Below are 24,136 nucleotides of genomic sequence, written 5' to 3'. Positions count from 1 at the left end.
TTCCCCATCACAGCTGTTTTTCTCCTCTACCCTCCCACTCGTGTCCACTTATGATTCCTTACCTGTTAGGCTGTGCTCCTCACCCTGCCTCTTCCTTCCACCTTGACAAAGGCTCAGACCTGAAATGTTGGTTACACTTTACTTCCTGTTGATGCTGAATAACCTGCTGAGTTTCTCCATAACTTTTGTGTATTGCACTTGACCCCGGCATCGGCAGACTTTCCTGTTTAACTATACTTGTTATAGACTGGCTTCTGCTTTTTCCTAGAACACAAGTAGAATGTGGAGGTTTGATCATGAAGAACCATGGAACAGAGCAGAAAGTGAACCAGAGCACTTACCTTCAGGCAACACGCATCTGTTGAAAAAAAAATAGCACTCATCTTGGAGACGTTGAGAAATTATTCCGATTTTACTTCTGCTATTGGCAACTGTTGGAATCCAGTTAAAAAAAAACATGTTTACTTGGAATTTCTCCAATGTTTAGGCGTGTCAAATATCCATGGCGAGATGTAACTCAGTGGCCAAACTTTGATGGCTGACGGCATTACTGCTCCAAATACTGGGCATTCAACACAGAAAATTATTGGAATTACAGACTGGGATAGGAATTAGAGCCTCATGTAGTGCACATATTGTTACTTTTGGTACTCCTTTCTCTGCAGCAACAACAGCAGAGAGCCCCAATTGGCAGGTCAGAACAGCTGCAGCAGCAGAAAAGGTTTGTATCCACATGTGGATGCTGAACAATTTTGTGAACAATCTACGATTTCATTTGTACATTTTACCATCCATGCAGACCTTTAACTGCAACAGTCACATTGATTTGAAATCTCTATCAGCAATTGCAATGACTTTCATTCTAAGCAATTGGTTCAACCTCCTCCAGAAGATTACATGTCAATTCTAATTCTAACACCAAATAACACATGCTGATTTTGTCCTGTGTTAGTTACCATCTTGTTTTAATTCATGTCATAGATTCAACCTCCTGCAGTGCAGGAGCCAAATAGTAATACATTACAGGATCCTATTGGATCATCAAGCCTACAGCAGCACATTGAAAGAACCATTTAATTACCACACCCTACTTCCTCACTCAGCTATGCAATGGCCTCCTTTTCAAGTGCATTCAATTGCAGTTTGAAAGGTATTATTGCATCAAAATCCACGTGAACAGTAATCACAACAGTCCACTGCATGAAAAAAGTTCCACCCCTTCCTGTTCTTTTAGCAATTATCTTCAATCTATTTCTTGTGGTTTCTGGGCAAATGACTCTTCTTCAGAGGATGCCAAAAAAATGTTAAAGATTATATGTGCAATAATTGTGGTTTTTAAATCATACTGTGGATACCACAGTGGAGCAACTCGAAGAGCTCCAACAATTTAGGTTTAATACTGCAATGTAATCTGCGTGGAGTTTACAATTGCCCTCCGATCATGCGGGTTTTCTTTAGGTCAGTGGTTCTCAACCTTTTTCTTTCCACTCACATACCACTTTAAGTATTCCCTATGCCAAAGGTGCTCTACGATTAGTAAGGGATTCCTTAAGGTGGAATATGGGCCAAAAGAAAAAGTTTGAAAACCACTGTGTTAATTGTACCTAATGTGCACAGTTTCAGAACTCCAAAGGAAATGGGCCAATGACAATTTTTCTCAAGCAAAATATTTCAGTAACAATTGGTTTAGAGCAGTGATTTTCAACCTTCCCTTCCCACTCACCTACCACCTTAAGCAATCCCTTACTGATCACAGAGCACCGATGGCATAGGGAATACTTAAAGTTGTATATCAGTGGAAAGAAAAAAGTTGAGAACCACTGCTCTAGGTGGTCTGGTTTCTTCCCACATCACCAAAAGGAGTGATAGAATGGTTAATGGGCTACTGCAAATTGTCCCGAATATGTAGGTGGGTACTGGAAGCTGGGGGAGGTTAAAGTAAATGAGTGTGAATTGATGCTTAATGGTTAGCAAGGATTCATAGGATTGAGGCACCTGTTTATGTGCTATGTAGCCTAAATGGAAGTTAATTAATCAATGAAAAGGTGCCGTCAATCAGTGTGGATTGACAACATTGCCTCCTCCTCCTCACTGACTATCAACATAGATACCTCGAAGCTGCAGTCTCCTGTTTGTTCACTCCTGACTGCAGAACCAAATTTGGCTACAATGCAATCTACAGATTTGCTGATAATACCACCGTTGTTGGCTCATTAACTAGAAATGAAGATTCAGAATACAGGATGGAGATCAAGAATCTGGTTGGGTGGTGTCAGAACAACAATGTCATCAAGACCAAAGAGCTAATTGTTGATGGGACACAGAGGAGAGGGCAAGTACTATAAAGTTCTTGGGACTTCATATATCAGAAGACCTCTTCTGAAGCCAGCACACTGAGAAAATGGTGAGGAAGCCTATACTTTCTAAGAAATCAGAGATTTGGCATGAGCCAAATACTCTATCAAACATCTACAGGAGCACAGTGGAAAGTATACTGATGGGTTGCATCACAGTCTCGATTCTGGTAACTTGAGTGCCCAGGAAAGCAGAAGACAACAAACAGAGCAAGAACCATCACTGGCTCTGACCTCCCATTCACTGAAGACATCCACGAGAGGCGCTGCCTCAAGAAGGCAGCCAACATCATAAAGAACCCCCATCACCCTGGTCACAACCTCTTCTCACTGCTACCTCAAAGTGCAGAAGCCTGAAAACCAGTAACTCTAGGTTCAATAAAAGTTTCTTTCCAACAGCCACCAGGCTCTTGAACCTCCCCTTGTTACACAAATCCACATAAAGGATTGTTTGCACTGTTGTAACACCTCTTTTATTTCTTGTGATATGGTAATTGTGTATCTTGATGATTTATATTTATCTCTGAATTTAATTTAAATGTTTATACCACTGCAGTTTTGTTTTCTTTTATAATGCATCTGCTGCAGCAAATAAGTTTCGGTGCATTTGTAAATTATAGATATAGATGATAATAAACCAGTTATCATCTTAGATTATCTTTAATTGATCAATGAAACATACTTTACCTTTACAAATGGTCCAATGAACAGATGACAACAGACATGTAGCAGCTATGGAGCTCAGAGGAACCTTGAACCAACCTACTGTAGTCAAGGCATGAAGATCACAAATAAACAGCAAGAAATTAAGAAGCAAATTCTTTGCTCTGTGAGTTTGTACAGCAGATGGAGAATGGAGAGACACATACATTGTGGAAAAAAAAAGATTTTCGGCATTTTTAAATTTCCGTTTCCATTTCGTCTGTTAACCATCTATCTCACTGCTTTCAGACGTGATTCAGCTGATGTTAAATTCTGCCATCCATCTGAATGTACAAAAGATAGAGGCAGAAGCAAGTCCATGCTTGAATATATAGTTCATCAGCATGGGCGTTAGTTGAGGTACTGAAGGGAGTTTATGTGCTGGTGAACAATGGCAACATATTAGGTCTCCTAATATGCTGGCCTCTGCGAGGGGCAAGCTGTTGCTAAAGAAACAAACCCAAGCTTTTAAAATCAGGTGTCAATGAGGAAAAGTAAAAACTTAATGAAGTTTTAAAAGATAATTTTTAACCACAGATTTTTCCATCTCCTTCTGCTTCTAGTGGTTTATCAAAAATATCAAGGCAATGAATCAAGAGTGGAAGATTACCACCATTGTTCCTGGGGTAGGAAGCTTTAGTTGGGAGGAGAAACCAAGTCCATTTTAGATGTAATAACATTTACAATGAGAGGATGTGGAAGTCCACTGGATGAATAGCATAAAATAGGTTCATTCAGTCCAACCAATCCGTACCAGTATTAACGCTCCTCATCATTTCTCATCCAACTCCCCATTCCCTTTCCTCTCAAATGCTCATTTAGCTTGCTCTCAGTTATGGAAAGTTATACATTTTCAGTGTGGTCTGCAAGATACTGCTTGATTTCTTGACTATCTTACCTTGACATGGAAACATAGAAGTCATTTATAAATGGTGCTGTCCATCTCCTGACTTGCACCAAATGTTGTTTGCCCATCACCTTTCAGTTTAATGACCAACATTGGCTCCCAGTTACACAGGACCTCAATTTTAATATTCTCAGTCTTATTTTCCAAACTCTATGTCACACCCCAAAATCTATTTTATCCTCATGATCTTCCAAGGTTTTTATTCCTCCATCACTGGGTGCCGCTATCAACTGTCTGGGTTCTCCACATTTTTAATTCTTTTTCAAAATATCCACTGCCCCACCTCTTTCTTTTTCAAAAATCCGGATGCCAGAAATCTGGACCACCTGAGAATCAGACTTCTTGAAAACTCTTGGCTGAAATCCAAACCATCTGAACTTCTCAAAAACTCGAGGCTTTTGTGTGCCCGCATAAGCGACCACTCGGAAGGCACGGAAATGTAAGAAAAAATATTTTATTTTATTGATATGAAAAAATAATTTCATTAATAAACTATCAAAATTTCCCTGTTTATTCTCCTTAAATTTGAATTTTAAAATTACTGTCTGAGTATCTGGAAAATCTGAAAATTCAGCCTGGCCCAATCTCTGAACAGTCTGGTTTTTAGGACTTTGACAGTAAATACAACCCCAGTTTTCGTATCATTGAGAATTTTCTTCACGTTTATTGCCGTCCATTTATCTTTTTAAGGCAATCAGAATGATACACAGTATTCCAAGAGTGATCAAACTAACTTGTAATGTTTAACACAATGATTTTAATCAATAAAAGCAAACCACTGGAATTTCTAATAACTGTTTGTTAGAATACATACCACTTGATCCTGTTTTCCTTCCATCCTTTTAGATTATTTTCCAAATAACAAGACCTTATTTTTCTAACCAAAATGTAATAATTTGCACATGCTGAAATTCATCTTCCAATTTTCACCGATTTAGAAAAATATTGTGTTCTTGTCATTTGACACAATCCTCTTTGGTGTTAACTATCCTTCCAATCTGCCAATCAGCAAATTTAGAAACTATGATTTAACAACCTAAACATTGAACGGTCAATTGCAGTTCTGATGTGCAAATTCAGAGCTTCAGCCAGCAGAATGGGAAATAGAGGGGACTAATTTAAAATTAGAGTTAAAAGTTTCCTTAGATTGAAAAAACAAAATCACTCCAAGAAAATTGGGTGTCATAGAATTGGTATTTTGTTCCAAAAGTGAAATTAATAAGTAGTCAAATGAGCAAAGTTTACAAAGGGGAAGAACAAAGTACTTTTGAAGAATTGATACCATCAGTTTGATGCGAGAATAAACTGGCATTTCACAAATCTTGAAATCACAGAAAGAGCTGGAAATTTTCAGCCTCATACTTTCAAAAGATCATCATCAATCCGCGATGTTAACCATGTCCCCAGAGATGCTGCCTGACCTGCCCATTTCTTGCATTCCCTGATTTTATAGATTTGTCTACAGTTTCTAATTATCCTTCATGATTCCAGAGAGTTCACTTTTTTAAAAAACTACTAAATAATTGGCCCCACACCGGCCGTCTATGCTCATCAATCCTCCAGGAAACCGCCAGAATGCAGCCGGTTCGGAAAATATGAACGAGGAGGGTTCGCGTTATCTGTGCCAACTCCATCATGCCTCTGGGATGAAGGCTGCCAACGGGGAGCCTTTCGGAGTTCTATCCAGCACACACATGCAACCAGTTTTCCATCTGACCCACTGGTGGCTGCATTTCACACGATGCCCTCCTTTATTCCTCAATGGTTCCTTTACCCTCTGGTTTGTTCTTTGGATCGCCAAGTTGGAACCCATCTCCCCTCCCGACATCTGCAGCGTGGTGATCCCCCATCGGTGCGGAAAGGGATGGAGGGCAACCGGAGCGAGCCTGTGCTTGCAATGGCATGAACTGAAGAACCATCCGGAGCTTGGCAATGAAAGAGAATTCCCCTTCTCCACTCCACCCGTCGCCCCCCACCCGTGGCCCCCCGGCGGGTGGGCGCCTCTCGGGAGGGGGCGGCGGGACGGTCCGCTCTGGCGGGGGCGCGCGCTCCCGGCACATCATTCCCCCTTCCACCAACCCTCCCCACCACCCCCACACAAAGAGCTCTGCCGTTACCTACCCAGGTACTTGCGCAGTTCCGACAGCAGCGCCGGGGCCCCGCCGTGGAGTTGATAGCAGAGCGAGACCAGGCTCAACAAGAGCACCGAGGCCAGGCAGAGACCGTAGTCCCGCAGTGAGCACTTGAGCAGCTTCCTCAGCACCATCATCAGCCGCCTCATCCGCACCAACCCTCCTCCCATCGGGCTCCCGCTCCGCCGCCGACTGCCCAGTCACAGCTCATCGGCAGCCACCACACCACATCGCCTGAAGGCTGAGCTCAGACTGACAGCAGCAAACAGGATACTCCCGCCCAACTCCTTGCCGGGACCTCAATCCGCAGCGCCCTCTGCAGCTCCGGCTTCATCATCCGCTGGGACAGGACCTCTACTGACAGCGCCCTCTGCAGCTCCGACTTCATCACCCGCTGGGACAGGAGCTCCACTGACAGCGCCCTCTGCAGCTCCGGCTTCATCACCCGCTGGGACAGGAGCTCCACTGACAGCGCCCTCTGCAGCTCCGGCTTCATCACCCGCTGGGACAGGTCCTCCACTGACAGCGCCCTCTGCAGCTCCGGCTTCATCACCCGCTGGGACAGGACCTCCACTGACAGCGCCCCCTGCAGCTCCGGCTTCATCACCCGCTGGGACAGGACCTCCACTGACAGCGCCCTCTGCAGCTCCGGCTTCATCACCCGCTGGGACAGGACCTCCACTGACAGCGCCCTCTGCAGTTCCGGCTTCATCACCCGCTGGGACAGGACCTCCATAGGCAGCGCTTTCTCCTGAGGTAAACAAAAGAGACTGACGATGCTGGAAAACTGGAGCATCTCACATGATGATGGAGAAACCCAGTGGGTCAGACGGCACCCTTGAATGTTACCTGACCCGCAGCGTTCCCACTGCATCATGTTTACTCATCATGGTCTTTCATTGCATTTCGACTCCACAGCGACCCCTGCAGCTCTGATTTCATCACGGCTCCTGGGCAGTATTTCGACCCACAGCACCCTCTGTATCTCTGGCTCAACGCCCTCTCTTGGACTGCGGACTGGCCGCGCCTCGCCGTCCTGTTACGCCCTCTGCAGGCGAGGTGCGAATTTCACCACCTGGTGGCCAGCTCTGCCGTCGAGCAGAGAGAGAGGGGATCCCGGTGGAGGTCGACGTGCTGAGTGGTCCTGTCCTGTCCTCCCCTCCCCGCCCCGCTGGAAGATCCTGCACAGAGCAGACTCATGCAACAGATTCCTGGGGCTTCCTGTCATTTTGATGTCCGAGGGAAGTTGCCAGGGGATTGATAGGCTCCAACCCCTGTTTGGCATTTAAAGAGGCTAGTCTCACTCCAGCTCCACAACCCTGATTTGGGCACCTGATGGGATGGGCAGGGGAAAGAGAAGGGAAGGAATGGAGTTAGACAGGTGAAGGAACGCAAGAAAGCAGGGAAGAAGGTTACGAGAAATTGGAGGTCGATACTGATGCCATCAGGTTGCCAAGACCATATACGAATTCATGTGGCCTCAACCTGGCAGCACATGAGGCCTTGAACCAACATATCAGTATGGCAATGGGGTGTGGAATTAAAGTGACTGGCCACTGGTAGGTCCCTGCTGTTGCAGTAGACTGAACAAAGGTGCTCAACGAGGCAATCACTCTGCCCGATGTAGAGGAAGCAGTGTTGGGAGGAGGAACTTGGTCAGTCTGCTCCTGGGCCTGGCCCAAGTTGCCATTCACAGATCCATTCAAACTAACCGTCCACTTGAAACCGCACACGGAGATGCTGGTGAGGGAATGCTGCTGATAGCACATTACAGGGACACACTACTGAGGCTTGGTGCAGCCAATGCAAGACCGCTGTGGAGAAGGGCCACACTCTCGGCATTGAGGGGTTGAGACAGGGGAGAGTAATGGCAAGGTACCATTGTGGTGACAATAGTTTAAATAAAAAATGAATGTAACAATGTACAGTGATGGTAAAGGAAGGATACAATACTAAGGGTGTGAAGAGACTTTGAACGGTTTTCTTTTTGTAAATAATTATTGTGAATAAAGTCTATTTTGCTTAAAAAAAACTTGCCTCCTCCTCTTTCATGGAGAAGGACCACTGGTGTCCACTGGAGACCTTGCAGATCTGAAGGGCATGGTTGGAAACATTGTAAATAATTAAAGTTATAATTCAGTCAGAATGTGGTGGCACACATCAGATAAAAATGGCACTAACTGTTTGTAAATGAATGATTGTGATGGCTTGTTAATGTTAAGTAATGGAACAATAGTACTTGATAGATGTTGACTTGAATACTCCATTTGTGTTTTTAATTTTTTAATGAAAGTATTTTGAAATTAAAAGACACTGGGTTCTGCTGACTTAGAGACAAGTATTTGCAATTCACCTTTCAATTGTATTACTTTTAAACCTGATAAATTTTTAACTTTAGGCATTCATTTCTGTAACAAGTCCTTCCTGCCCGTGAGCCATTGCCACCCAAATATTCCAATTAGCCTGGAGGAAACCCACATAGATACATGGAGAACGTACAAACTCCTTACAGACAGTAGTGGATTCAAACCCGGGTTGCTGGCATTGTTATAGGGTTGCGCTATCTGTAATTATTTGAAAAGTAGTTGAATGTCCTATTAAACTAGTGGCAAGTAATTCATGGAATGTCATTACAAACATAAGGAGGGATGGCCAACATGGCTCTCGATACTCAAGGAGACTGCCATGTGTTTTAATGTGTGTCTATCTCACATGATGCGCTGATTGACACTGGTTCCCAGTCATCATCACCATGCTTCCTTTTAAATGTCTTTCTGATCTCTCTCTACCTCTCCACTTCCTTCAACATGAAAGGCGTGGCTCTGCCTGTACTCCTCCAATCCATACCATGTCTCGATGCAGGGTCTCAACCAAAATCTCAACTCTTCCTCTGCCTCCAGAAATGCTGCCTGACCTGCTGAGTTCCTCCAGTGGTTTGTTTATTGGGATCCACATGCACCAACTGCAGTCTTTTGTCTCCTATGTTCCTTGCCTGCCTCACTTGTTTATTGAAACCCTGTGTCCATTTCCTCAAAATCTGAATTGAGTTGTTTGTCACACGGACTGAGAAGATCTAAAAAAACCATTCTTCTGTGCTATCCAGGCAAGTCAACCTATTCGCAGTGCAGCCAGTAGTGCATGAATAAAAGTGTGGTGTTACAATAAAATAGAAGTGTGGGGTATAGTGGAGAGATTGCAGATGCTGGAATCTGGAGCAAAATGAAATCTGCTGGAGCAACTCAGCAAGTCGAGCTGCGTCAGAGGGAGACAAACAGTGGATAATAGTTCAAGTCAGAGCCCTTCATCAAGACCCTACTTCAATGCAGTGTTTTTGTCATTCAAGACCAAAGTGTGAAAGGGAAGAATACAGTTAAATGGGGCAAGCCATCATACAAATGGAAGGTCCATTCAAGCCATCATACAAAATGGAAGGTCCATTCAAGCCATCATACAAATGGGAGGTTTATTCAAGCCATCATACAAATGGAAGGTCCATTCAAGAGTGTGAAAGCACGCACCATCAAACAGTTTCTTCCCTGCTACCACGAACCCCACAACAGTGCTCTCACGCTGCTCTTGCTTGGTGCTAATTGATTTTTCCTTTCATTTTAACTCTACTCTCTGTAAATTGCACTCTTTGTACTGAATGTGAGAGATAACTTGTTGGCCTGCTTGCAGAAGAACCCATCCCATTTTAAGAGCTATTTTGTGACAAATAATCTACTCCAGGCCTATAATCCTCTGGTTTTGTTTCTTTTCAAATGCCTGTTTCCCAAAACTATCCCCAAATCTCAGATGCCAAGATTCAAAGCCCCTGAACGAGAACACAGAACACAGTACAGCACAGTAACAAACCCTTCAGCCCATGTGTCTGCACTAAACATGTTGCCCTTTTCTTTACACTCACTCTTGTTGGATATTTCTCAAAACACCTTTTTTGATTAAGCTTGATATTATGTCCCTATCACATTTTGCTTGATCATGCTCTTGCAAACCATATTGAAGTATTTTGTTATGTTAAAGATGCAATGGACCAGTTGAGACCTTGTGCAATCCTGATTTTAATTTCTGTACAATTTGGCTGCCAGTACCCAAAGGATTGGCAACCCTCCCTTAAATTACCACCTCTCTATGTCTCCTACTTGCCATTGAGAAAGTGCAGAGAAGGAGACAAGAACATAAGAAATTGGTACAGGAGTAAACCATCCAGCCTATCAAGCCTGCTCCTCCATTCAATGAAATCATGATAGACTCCTCTCCAACTACCTGCCTTTCCCCCATATCCCTCAATTCCCCTACTATGGAAAAATCTACCCAACCTTGTCTTAATTATATTTACTGAGGTAGTCTCCCCTGCTCTAATGGGCAGTGAATTCCACAGATTTACCACCTTCTGGGCAAAGCAATTCCTTCTCATTTCCTGTCTGAAGCCACTACCCTGAATTTTGAGGCTATGTCCCCCAGTCCTGATCTCCCCTCCCAATGTAAACAACTTACCTACCTCTCCATCTTAACTATGCCTTTCATAATTTTATATGTTTCCATAGGATCCCCTTTCATTCTTCTAAATTCTAGAGTACAGTTCCAGGCAACTCAATCTCTCCTCAGAGCCTCACCCTTTCATCTCTGGAATCAACCTGGTGAACCTTCTCTGAACAGCCTCTAAAGGCAGTACAACCTTGCAAGTAAGGAGACCAGAACGGCATGCAGTACTTCAGATGCGGCCTCATTAGTACCTTGTACAGTTGCAGCATAACTTATTGATAGCCTGCTGCTATCTGCTATCTCCATTTCACTCCAGATGCCTCGTTATTTCTTCTTTAATGATAGCTTCAAGGATTTTCCAAATACAGATGTAACTGCCCTATAGTTCCCTGTCATTTGCCTACATCCTTTTTTTAATGGTGGCATCATATTCACCATCTTCCAATCCACTGAGACCTGCCCAGAATCCAGAGAAATTTGGTAAATTATCACCAAAGGCTTCACCATAACTTCTGCCATTTCTTTAAGGACCTTGAGATACATTCTATTAGGACCAGAGGACTTACCTATCTTAAGACCCTTAAGATTTCTGACTACAACCTCTTTAGTGATGGCTATTACATCCAGGTCTTCACCTTTCTCATCCTCCAAAGGACCAACCTTCACTTTAGCCACACTTCTAATTTATAAAAACTTCTACTGTCCATTTTTAAAAAATTTTGTGCTAATCTTTTCACGTCGTCTACCTTCCCTTTCCTTATTGATCACTTTGTGGGTCTTTCTTCCTTTTTAAAGTTTTCCCAATCTTCAACTTACCCACTGCTCTTGGCAACTTTGTACGCACAAAGCTTTTAGTTCGATGCCTTCCTTTATTCCCTTTGTTATCCAAGGCTGGCTCTCCCCACCCTTACTCTCCTTGCTTTTAACTGGAATATACTTTTGTTGAGCACCATGAAGAATCTCTTTGAAAGTCTTCCACTATTGTTCAACCGTCTCTCCATGCACCCTGCGTTCCCAGTCTACTCTGCCTCACTCCTCCCTCATCCCCTTGTTTAGGCAATAGACACTGGTTTTAGACCAAACTAATGTACCATTCATTTGTATGATAAACTCAGTCAAACTGTGATTACTCTTTCCAAGAGGATCCCTAACTTTACAAGATCATTAATTTTACCTGCCTCATTGTACAGGACCAAATCCAAGGTAACATGTTCCTTTGTAGGTTCAGTAACAGACTGTTCAAGATGTATGCATTTTATGAGGTCCTTCTCAAAGTTGCCTCGACCATCCTGAATCACTGTCTATGTGCATGTTAAAGTCCCCCATGATAACTGCTGTTCCATCCTCACATGGCTTTGATATTTATTGGTTTGTTGCCTGTACTACTGTAATGTAATTATTGGGTGGCCAATAGACAACTCCCACCTGTGATTTTTTTTCTCCCTTTCCTTTTCCTAATCGCTACCCAAATAGACTCAACATTTTGCTCCTTAGATCTTACATCATCTCTCAATATTGCCCTCATCTCATCCTTAACTAAGACTGATACCCCCCACCTCCCTTACCTTCCGGTCTGTCCTTATTACCTGATATCATTGGATATTCAATACCCAATCCTGTCCACCCTGCAATCACATTTCTGTAATGGCCACTAAATCATACCCCTTTGAACTGATTTGTACCCCAAGTTCACTGGCATTGTTTCGAACACTATGGGCATTCAGGTAAAGTGCCCTTATACCCATTGTGCTTTTTAAATCTGGTCATCGTTGCCTCTTTTGCATTCTTATCCCCTCTATTCTTATTTTTCTTTTTTTTTTAACTTTTGCTTTTACTTTTTCCACACTCTTCTCTTACTTCATCCATCCTTCTCCGATCTGTTGAATCCAGCCCCCTACTATTTAGTTTAAAACTGAGTCCACAGTCTTAGTTATGTGATATGTCAGGATCCAGATCCTATCATGGTTTAGATGGAGCCTCTCCCCTTTGAACATTTCCCGCCTTCCCCAATACCAGTGCCAATTTCTCAGGAATTGGAATCCACTTCTCCCACACCAATCCTTAAGCCATGCAGATACTGGAATTTGAAGCAATAAAAACATCTTTTGGAAGTACTTAACGGGTCAGTTAGCATCTGAGGGGGGAAATGTGCAGTCAACATTTTGATTGCTTTCATCTGGACTATTCGTATTTTGAATCTTGGTATATCAATTTTGTTTGCATTTATTCATTTGGGCAGCATTAGCAAGACCCGAGTTTAGTGTCATGCTAAACTTCCCCTGAGGAGGTAGTGATGAGCTGCCTTCTTTAACTAATGTACTCCTTCCAGTAGTCACTGCATGGTTTGGACCAGGTGATGAAGGGCTAATTTTGTGTTTATAGCCCAGGTGATGCATCACCAGGAGAGGAATAAGCAAGTGGTGGTGTTCAAGGATACCTATTGCCTGATTGCCTATGGTGTGTTCAGGAGATGCTGGAATAGCCCATTTACCTGCAGTGGTACATACTACAGTCATGTCATGCCATCGCAGGGAAATATTTGGGGTGGTTGATGGGATGTCAATCAAGCAAGCTGATTTGTCTGGGATGGTGTTGATTGATCTGATTCATCCAAGTAACTGGAGAGTATTTCATTAGGCCCCAGACTTGTGTCTTGTAGATGGCAGCAAGGCTGTGGGGAGTGGGGTGAATCATCTGCCACATCCGACATGCTCCAATGACCATTGCCCATACTCTGTAGGAGCAGTTGCATTTCTGGTCAGAGGATATCTCTCCAGTTTGTCGATGGGGAGCTCAAATATGGACTTTGCTGGAAATCACCATTTGGCCTGAATGTTTGCTACCTCTCTTTCCATGTTTGTCTATTTGTATGACAAACACTTCCGTCCTTCATTGTCTGAGGTGCAGCTTCAACCAATAGTTGATGCCTATTGGCTTGAGCATTGCTAGGGTTCCCCTGATGTTGCAGTCACTCAGGTGCTGCTTTGATGTCAAGGGTAGTCACTTCTCACCTCACCTTTGAAATGAAACAAGAATGAGGTTGAGAGCCGTGAGTTCCTGGTGAAACCTAAACTAGGCATTGGTGAGCAGGTAAAGAATCACTGGAAAAACTCAACAGGTGAGACAGCAACCATGGGTAGAAATGGTCAGTCCGCGTTTCAGTTGCGACCCGTTATCAAGATGAGAGCGAAGGAGGTGATATTACATATATAAAGGGAGGAAAGAAGCTAGGAAAAACCCAGAGGTGACAGGGTGTTGCTTGGAAGGTGTGAGAGATGCTGAGACAGATAGACGGAGAGAATATGGTCAAATAGGCACTGTTACTATAATGGTTAGCGCAATGCTATTCCAGTCCAGTGACCCAGGTTCGAATCTGTATGGAGTTTGTACATTCTCCTCTTATGCATGGGTCCTCGGGTGCTCTGGTTTACTCCTACCCTGAAAAAAAAGTAGAGGAGATTGTAGGTTAATTGGGGTATTTGGGTGGCCTGGGCTCATGGGTTGGAAGGGCCTGTACCATGTTGTATGTCTAAATTAAAAAGAGCTAGAGGGCAGGTGCAAGTGTAGAACTCCCTTTGAAGAGAGGAGAAAACTTATTCAATGTAGACATAGCTTGAGAATCTGCAGAGAAACACAAACTGCAGATGCTGAATCTTGAGCAGATAAAGAACTGTTGGAGGAACTCAGTGGTGCAGACAACATCCATGGGTAGAAATGGTCAACATTTCATATCAGGCCCCTCTAACAAGATGAGAGGGAAGAGGGTGAATTCACAGCAGAGTAGAATGGAAAAGCAATCCTTTCTCTACTAGATCCCAGCATCTGTAGCTTTGGTGTTTCTCTGTTGGTTAGGCCAATTATTGGCGAGTTAGCACCAGGTAACACTACCCCACAACACCATCAATGCCGTTTCTCTGTTTGTTAGCTGGTTATTGGAGAGATAGCACCAAGTAACACTGCCCACAACACCATCAACGGCGTTTCTGTTTGTTAGCTGGTTATTGGAGAGGTAGCACCAAGTAATACTGCCTACAACACCATCAATGGTGTTTCTCTGATTGTTAGCTGGTTATTGGAGAGGTAGCACCAAGTAATACTGTCCACAACACCATCAATGGCGTTTCTCTGTTTGTTAGCTGGTTATTGGAGAGGTAGCACCAAGTAACACTGCCCACAACACCATCAATGGCATTTCTCTGTTTGTTAGCTGGTTATTGGAGAGGTAGCACCAAGTAACACTGCCCTCAACACCATCAATGGCGTTTCTCTGTTTGTTAGCTGGTTATTGGAAAGGTAGCACCAAGTAATGCTGCCTACAATACCATCAATGGCATTTTTCTGTTTGTTAGTTGGTTATTGGAGAGGTAGCACCACCAGTTAGACTGCCTACATCATTCACTTTGCCAGTTTGTACTTGTCATGTTCTGTATCAACTGGATGCCACATTGTCCACTTTGTCTGTTCAGTGAGGGGAGATGAAGCAGATGGACCTAAAATGTGCAGTCCAGAAGAATTAGATCTCACAGAATCTCTGCAGTAGTGTATTCCCATCCCCCAGCAGTCATTGAATTGTTCCCTTTTCTCTCTGGGGGTTCAATTACAATGAGTCAAACACATTTAGATAGGTACATGGATAGGATTGGTTCAGAGGGATATGGGCCAAATGCAGGCAAATGGGACAACCTCACACAGACAATTTAGACAGCTGGACAACTTGACGACTTTTGGGTAGTGAATCTCTGCACTTAACTGCCCTCCCACCTATCAAAGGATGAAAGAGACCAGAACCGTAGATATATTTAAGGTGGAGATGCATAAATATTTGAAAGATCAAGGAATTAAGGGTTCTGGGGAAATGACACAGGAGTTGGGGCCAGCATGGATCAGCAATAAGGTGAGGGGCCTACTTCTACTCTTTAACTAGAGGAGACTGTCTCAAAACTAAGGGTTCAGTCCTTGAATAGAAACAAGGAGATTGTTCACTCAGATGGTAGTGAATCTCTGGAACCCCCTGAGCAAGAGGACGGTAGCAACTCCATACCAGAGACAGAGATTGACAGAATTTTGGACATTTAGGTGATCAAGCAATATGGGATTCGTGCAGGCAAGTGGTGCTGAAGTAAAAGATTACACATGATCTTACTGGATGGGGAGCAGTCATGATGTGGGGTTAAATTTAACTCTTGTGTTCCTCCTTCAACAATACATTTCTGACGAAGCCTTCTACCATAATTTGTCCTTCGTCAGCTCAAGTTCATTTTCAATAGCACACTCTTGGGGAACCTCTGGAAGTCTGTAGCTATGTTCATTGAACCTTGTGAACAGAAATATTTATGATCTTGTTAGATTTAAACTTAAATGGGTGATTTCTCTCACTTTTCAAGAAAATTTGTAATTTTGTCCAACTGTTACTTTATTCTACTAAATCAAACAAGTTAAGAATATTTACACATACAATAGATACCACGAGGTACAACTCTGATCAAGGTTATAAGGTTTTGCTACTTGGTATGTTATAGTTACATTGTTAAGAAAAAGATACATATAATAAGTTACTTAAATATTCTCAAATACAAAAAGTGCATCAGTTTAATTTTGTGTTGCTTTTCAGTATTTTAATTCCACTGGCAACGCTGAACATGACACTTGAATGCTGACCAGGGTTTGTCTCGAGAATATAATCCAGTTCTAAGTCACGTCAAAACCAGATGGAGAATTAGATGATACTTAATCAATATTGCAAATGTCAGAAATAGAGCTTGCATGTTAAAAAGCTGAGTGATGGAAATTAGAAGGAAGGACCGTGTTGACGGAAGTAAAGATAGAAAATGATGGAAACATTCGTCAAGTCAGGCAGAATTAGTCGAAAGAGCAACATTTCAGAAATAACGCTTCATTAGAAAGGAGTTTACATTTAAGGTCAAAGACTTTTGAAACAAATGTTTTTTGTTTCCCTCAGACTTGCCATCAGAGCAGTTCTTCAATCTGACACATCAACCGTTTCTCTCTCCACAGATGCTGCCTGACCTGCTGAGTGATTTCAACATTTTGCATGTTAATTTCAGATTTCCAAGGTTTTGCAGTTTTCTCTGCAGAACCAGAGTTAGTGATACAGAAATCCTAAAGCTGGCTTACTTTTCTACTGTAGGTTAATACATAGGACCAAACTTTCTGGGTTGTATTGGAAACATTGAGTGACTTGGAGCAGGGTATGGGAGAATGGAATTCATGGAATCTGGGGCAGAAGATATTTTTGGTGAAACGTGTAGTGACCAATGCAGAATTCAATCAGAGGAGCATCCAATATTCTTCATCGAGTTCTCAACAAGCCAAAGGATTTCAGGAATTCTTGCATAATCCGCCAGAAATTTTGATTCCTTACCCCTTCATAAGGCTACCAGAACCTGCCAGGATCTTGGCGCTGAAGTCGAGAAATAAAATCCTTCCTTTGGGCTCAGGGGTAATGGCAGTGCAAGGTTCCTGGAATCTTGGAGGAATACAGGGAATGAGTTGCGAATCGCAACTGAATAGCTCACACAGGCACAAGAACCAAATGGCACCTGGAGTGGCCAATCTTGATTCAATTAAATAAACTTCCTCAATCCTGCATGGACAAACATATTTAGATTATTTCTGCATCATCCAAAATCCATTTCTTCTTTAAAGTTTCATGAATAATTGGTGACAAATGGCACAGAGAAGTGATGTTATGGAGTCAGTCCCAAAGCCAACAAGAGCACCTGCTAACTTCCTACCACAATAATAAAAGGATATGAAACAAGTGTTGGAGTTACAGCATATTTTCACTGCAGATCACAATAGTGTGTTATATGGCAAGTAAAGCAAAGGGAATAGTATCACACTATTGAGGAGTTTGCAGAATAAAGCCATACGGAGTCATGAGTTTAGAATGGAGAGTGAGAGGATCTTCTTACTGAATGGTGGTCTTGAATGGACAGTGAGGTTAATGTTTACATTCTCAGAAGGAGCCACAGTGGAGGGGGTGGGGGGAATGGGGTGAAGGGATCTCTATACACCGAGTATGAACCTACGATGGAGAGTGAAAGAGCAGCCCACATATTGACCATGGACTTGATCCACAGATCAATAGGTGTGCTTTACCCCAAAAATCTTCAGTGATCATTTGATACAGAGGAGGCTGATTTTGCCAGGTACATTTGAATGATGGTGGTGATCTCTGGCTATGATCTCTGTAGAAGCCCTCTCTGCCAAGGAGGCACAGTGAGAGCTCCTCACCATCACCCCACTCTTTCCCTAGACAATTTGATGGTGGGCACTTCAGCTCCATCCTGCTGCTTCCATCAATCACCCTTATCACTCTGTACTATCAAACCGTTAACAGGCTGTGCTGTTCAAAACATATCACTGGTGGTGTGAAGGAATGGAATACATCCTATGCCAGTTTTGTGTTTACACCTAGTTACCCTGGGACCTTCTGGCCATAGTTCTGGCGGATTTCTAACTAATGCCTCAAAACGCTGCATCAGATGCTGATGATGTACATGCTGGTCCGTCCTCTGTAGATCAGCTCCGTGAAGACCTGGGCATTTCTAGGGCTGTCGGCTTTCTGTTCATCTTATCGAAGGAACTCGGAATCTAAATGTCACACAAACAACAGAAAATGAGTGATACAGGATGTGTGATTTGTCTTTTGGCCAAGTGATAACATGCTCAATCTAATTAACTGCAGCATTTAAGAGTTTATTTCATGATGAGTCAATTTTTCTTGTAGTGTCTGGGTGAGGGAAGATTGCAGGGCAGATGCAATTTGTTTTCATTGTATATTTCTTTATTTTTATAAAAACAATTGTAAAGTCAATCATCTACACAGATCATGGACACAACCAGGACATATTTCCCACCAGCAATTCTTTGGAAAATTCTCCGAGTGAAATATTTGCAACCTACAGTTTTCTAATCAATTAAATCTTTCTCTGCGTATTTACCTCAGCAACTGAAATTTATGATGCCCAGAGGTTTTAAACAAAATAAATGATTTAAAGAAAACTGCTAAGTTCATAACAAGAAGATGAATTCTAGCAGCAAGAGTGGATGAGGAGTAAATATTGTATTGCATCTTCTTGCTTTTTCAGTCTCATGGGAATCTTTTGCATGCAAATTTAAAGGGCCTTCCCTTCAAATCTCACTCAAACATCAGTCCTTCAGATTTTGCTGGAATGGCAGATCAGATTGTGTGCAATAGACACTGACCTTTATTCTTGGAGATGATGGTAGCGTCATTAAACCAACAGTGACATTGAACATATATAAATAGCAGATCAAGGCAAAGGCACTCTACTCCCAGAAATGCTATCAGCAACTTGTCTTTCGCTTCTTTGGACAGTCTAATCTTGTCTCAAGGATATTTTTACTCCGTAGGTTGGCTGGGAAATTAAACACCACAGTACGCCTTGAGCAAAATTTCCTAACATGTAATTTCAATCCAACATCTCAACGGAGGACAACAGGATGAGCCTCCTCAACCTGTGAGAACAAGTTTCTTCACATATTCCTTCATGCCTTGGGGGGGAAAAAACTAGAACAAGTATTCAAACCATTTATAGGATCCAACACTCATTAATTTGCATACATTTTAATAGTGTATTTCCCTTATTTTGTCCTATAAAAAATAAATGAACCTTATTATTAACAGTAACAGTTTGTTAATGGATGATAAAGCTTTCTTATTTATCTCATTTATGCATATTGATTCAAAATTGGGAGACATGGCAGAGGATCAAGGGGAATTCAAGGGAAAGATGAAGGGACGAGGGAGTGTGGTTAGAATGATGTGGTATGGGAAGGGGGGGGTGGTTAAAGGAGGAGGTAGGAAGAGGATGTTGGCACCAGAACCTTTGGTGTAACTATGCTCCATGACATTGCTGCCCTAGTTATGATTTACAATACTCACTGCCATTCGATGCTGCTTGCGAAGCTGTTTGACTCTCATGAGATCCATAGCAATTGCCACCTGTTCTTCTGAATGCTGCAGGTCCTCTGAGTATCTCTGTATCAGTGCCACTGGAATCCCACAGCGACCATGCTGAAACATGAGGGAAGGCATGATCCCATCAACCAAGACCCATGACAAAATTGTTTCTTTGTGAAAATCAGTCATTTGGTGATCAAACCAAAACTGCACGATGAGTTCATATACAGGCACTTGATCGGTATGTTCAATGGCTTGTTTCAACCAATCACCTAGCCTTGCCCAATTTTGGGTCTGGTAACTAAAACAGGAGTGGCTAGTTAATGTAGCAGTTACCACAATGCTATTACAGTACCAAAGCAGCAATTCAAATCCGGCGCTGTATATATGGAGTTTGTTACATTCTCCCCACTCCTGCATGGGTTTCCTCCAGGTGCTCAGGTTTCCTCCCACCTTTCAAATTGTACAGGGGATGTAGGTTAATTTGGGTATTTGGTTGGCACGGGCTCATGGGACAGAATTTACATTTTAAAAAAACAGATCAAAAAGTTGTCATCTTTTTCGCAAGTTGGGAGTATTAAGGGAGGGTGCAATAATTCCACAATCTCTGTCAAGTCATCAGAAGAGTAAATCCCCACTCCCCTCCCAGTTTCTGGTTGGGTGTATTTGTGCTCAGAAGGCTCCAATGACAGTGCCCATGATGTTAGAGTAGTTCCACAGCAAAGCATGATGGTAAAGGTCAGCCCTCACAGTTACACAAGAAGACATTGACAGTGGGTTTATGACTGTGGACTTTCAGACCCACACACAACCTGTGAGAAATATCTAAAACCCACAAGGTTTCCCCAACCAATTCCCAAGGAGCAGTACTCAATCATTCTTAAATTGTTGATTCCTTTTCAAAAGATCCAATACAATCCAAAGGATTTTCACCAGGATGTTGCCGCGATTGGAGGGTTGGTGTGATAGTGAGAGGTGAGGTAGGTTGAGTCCTTATTTCTTGGAGTGAAGAAAGCTGAGGAGTGAACTCACATATAAGAGGCATGGATAACATGGATGCTCAGTCTTTTTCTCAGGGTAGAGGATTCTAGAACTAGAGAGCAAAGGTTTAAGGTGAGAGGGGAGAAATTGAAGAGGGACATAATAGGAAACTTTTACACTCAAAGGGTGTTCTGTATCTGGAATGTGTGGCCAGAGGAAGCTGTAGAAGTGGGCACAATAACAATGCTCAAGACATTTGGATCGATAGATGGACAGGAAGGGCTGAGAAGGATATGGGCCAAATGCAGGTCAATGGGACTGGCCGAGAATGCCAACTTGGTGGGCATGCATGAGTTGGGTGAAAGGGACCATTTTGTGCTGTGGAATTATGATTGTGAGCAAAGAAAGGAACGGTGGAACTCAACTGACAAGGAGCAGCAGAAAGGAAGTTTCTAACCAGGTGTTGAGTACATGGACACAAAGAGGGATCTGTAGCAGGATCTTGACCCCCCACATCAAATGAAGATGGGCATATCAGACAATCAACAGTGGAAGTTTGGGGACAGCACATCTGACGCAAGGACAATTCATGATGAAACATTCCAGAATATTCTCCCAATTAAAGTTGGCTGTTTCATCAGGATGGTGTCTACAGTTAGAGACTCCATCTTACTTACCCCAGGACTATCTTCCCAAGGATTCCATGGGAATGTCAAGACCTTTCTTTCACATACACTGGGAATATCCATGATACATTTCGTACGGTAAGCCTACAGGGTCACCACCTCTGTCCTAACCATAACAAGTATGCTCCTAGCTTCAATCATACCTTATCAGAGTGGGGTTTCTCTGTGAGATCAATTGCTTCTGACTCCAACTTGTTCTCTATCAATGTTTCCAGTTCTGCTTCTCTCATCCGGGGAGGCTTCCTTCCAGAGGCAGGACACAGCTTGACCCTCAGCTGTGGTGTGGAGGAGGTCTCTGGTAGGACAGCCTCTTGCAAGCAGGGGGCCTGAGAGACTGATAATGAGCCGGCAGGCTCTGCAGTGGGGTACTGCACATGCAAATTGGGCACCAGTCCATACCTGCTGCTGATGGAAGGGTTGGAGTTGGTCATTATGTGAGGTATAGGATGTATTCCATTTCTCAGGTAGTCCCTGCATTTCTTGGCAGGCACAGGTGGTGGCTGAGAAGGGTGATGGACCTGTGCCTTGTTCCTGGAAATATCTTCCTTGTTTATTGTTGAACAGGAAACCCCTGTCCTGTCTCTACAATCATCTGTAAAAGGCTGGGTTGGCTGATGAGGTGTCCCTGCTGTTTGACTGGTCACATCACACTTTGGAATTGAAGGCAGTACATTGTTCTCTTCAGAAAACCCAGATGGGTCAGTTGGTTGCACAACACGAAGGCTGGGAGCATGGCCCCCTTCTCCCTGGGACTCTGCAACCCCATCAGACACTGGAATGGGCTCACCAGGATCCACTACATTGGAGCTGTGGACACTCTTTGTGGAGGCTGCTGGCTTGTTGCACTGAGATGGTTCAGCACAGCTTCTTGCACCTGAATGAGCTTCTGAAGGAGAGCGATTGTATCGGTGCAGTTCGTCAAAAGAGTGAGACCTTTGCCATTGCTTCTGAACAGAATGTGGACGTGTCAGGTCCTCTGAACTTGCACTGGCCTGTAACCTTTGACACCTTCCGAGACGTGCTGAGGGACCAGTGTGACCAAACTGTATACAGGGAGGACTGCAAGGGGCCTCCAGGTTTGTGGCGTCCTTCCCCTTATTGTTTTCGCAGCACACGTTCTCAAAAGAGCTTATGGGTTGAATTGCACGGTACTCCGATGGTGGGCACTTGAACTGCAATCTAGGTGTTGTCAATGACTCTGTCACCAACGGCCAGGACTTTCTGCTTTTACCTGAGGAGAAAAATAGGTTAGTGGCCAGAATATATTGGGAGCAATTTACCCCACAGGAATGCAGCAGTTAGCATTGGATCCTTTTAGATCCAGGGACCCTGGGTTCAATTTTGACCCCAGGTGGTGTCAACCCAGAGTCTGCACATTCTCCCTGTGACCGCCTTGGTTTCCTCCAGGAGCCCCTCATCCCAAAATCAGGCTGATGGGTGAAATGATGACTATAAATAGTGCCAATAAGTAGCCAAAAAATAGGAACAAAGGGGAATTGATGAGCATGGAGATTGAACAAGTTGTCAGGGTTTGGTAAATCAGGGAAGAAGACTGATGGGCTTGCCTCTCTGGGAGATAGCATGGAGCCATGGGTCTATTTCTGTATTGTTATAACACTAACATGCAAATCTTATTGTGAAGCAGAGTCTTGTGTTTGCATGCCTCACTCCAAGGAACTGATGCACTCCCAACAAAGAAGCCCCTCATTACTGCAGGTGCTAGTTTTCAGAATGAGGCAATAACTGAGATGCCTTTGGACTCTGAAACATATGGGAAGATGAGCAAAGGCCTTCTGCAGCCAGTATGATTGAAAGCCCCTCATCTGGTTCACTGACCTCCCCACTGTTCACAGATCAGTATCGTGTACAAATGGAAGTTGGATTGCAATTCAATCAGCATCTGACTGACTGTCTGAGGAGGTTCAGGGGCTGAACTTCCAACACTATTCCTGCCTGGCCTCCTGCCCACTGTTTCATTTGTGTGCTTGTTCAATCCTTGCCCCTTGCTTTTGATAGGCTGGCAGTGACAAATTAAATTCTTGGCTGAACAGCATGAGGGGAATGCACCCTCTAACCTCCAGCTCTCAACTGCAACTGCCATCCTGAACTTCAGCTGGTTGTCCTGTCCTGGGACCAAGCTTGTATCCAAAATAAACAAAGTCAGTGAAACTCAGTGGGATAAGAAAGGAGCAACGTTTGAAGCTCATCGAAGCAGAGTTCTCCTTGGCAGAAAGATATGAAGCTTTCACCAAGCCTGCTGCAAGGGGCACACCAAGGACTTTTTTTAAAATGAAGAGACAAAGGTTCAAATAACAGTACAGCACAGAAACAGGCCCTTCAGTCAGCATGTCCATGCTGAACATGATTTCCAAATTAAACTAAAACTCTTTTACTTGCACACGATACTTATCCCTCTATTCCCTGGATATTCCAGTCTATCTGGAAGCGTCTTAAATACTATTACTGCATTTGCTTCCACCATTTACTCCTGCAGCCTGTTCCAGGCACCCACCACTCTGTGCAAAAAAAAACATGACCAACACATTTCCTTTAAAACCCTTCCCTCTCCTCTCAAGAGTTGACCCAAATGAGCCAAAGTGGAAATTGGAAAGAGATGCACACCATCATCCAAATGTGAAGATTCTGGCCATATTAAGAAATCGATGCTTCCCGAGATACAATTACCATCAATCCCTCAGCTGTTTTGTTTTGAACAGGTGAGCCAATATTCGACCGATCAGCTGTCTGAAATTCTACAGAGACCCTCTATGCTGATAGCAGAAGATTGCTCCCAACCCCCAACACAATGAAGTCAATGTGCTTTTACTCTCCCATCCAACCAACATGTCGGGATGTTTGTTTCATACCATTAACAGTCCATTGGGGTGGGGATAATGACTGCCAATATTTGGCCTTGGTCGATACCGGTGCAGAGCACT

The 24,136-nt window shown here is 43.4% G+C and overlaps 2 protein-coding genes across 4 annotated transcripts in view; both read right to left on the bottom strand.

Annotated features, from left to right (window-relative positions):
* Window positions 1-6,474, bottom strand: part of usta (uronyl 2-sulfotransferase a) — an 85,425-nt gene extending 78,951 nt beyond the window's left edge. The window contains exon 1 of the mRNA XM_069932257.1: window positions 6,085-6,474. Within this exon, the coding sequence (XP_069788358.1) occupies window positions 6,085-6,265 (181 nt within the window). The 5' untranslated portion in view covers window positions 6,266-6,474. The remainder of the gene's footprint in view (window positions 1-6,084) is intronic.
* A 9,510-nt stretch (window positions 6,475-15,984) lies between these two features.
* Window positions 15,985-24,136, bottom strand: part of sash1a (SAM and SH3 domain containing 1a) — a 202,604-nt gene continuing 194,452 nt past the window's right edge. For all 3 annotated transcript variants that reach the window (XM_069932254.1, XM_069932256.1, XM_069932255.1), the window contains exons 17-19: window positions 21,341-22,428; window positions 19,513-19,644; window positions 15,985-18,197 (exon numbers count right to left, since the gene is read on the bottom strand). In XM_069932254.1, the coding sequence (XP_069788355.1) occupies window positions 18,126-18,197; window positions 19,513-19,644; window positions 21,341-22,428 (1,292 nt within the window). In that variant the 3' untranslated portion in view covers window positions 15,985-18,125. The remainder of the gene's footprint in view (window positions 18,198-19,512; window positions 19,645-21,340; window positions 22,429-24,136) is intronic.

Source organism: Narcine bancroftii, chromosome 4 (genome assembly GCF_036971445.1).
Source record: "Narcine bancroftii isolate sNarBan1 chromosome 4, sNarBan1.hap1, whole genome shotgun sequence".
Taxonomy (NCBI): domain Eukaryota; kingdom Metazoa; phylum Chordata; class Chondrichthyes; order Torpediniformes; family Narcinidae; genus Narcine; species Narcine bancroftii.
Note: the sequence above shows the minus strand (reverse complement) of the source record. Positions and strands in the feature narration are given on the sequence as shown.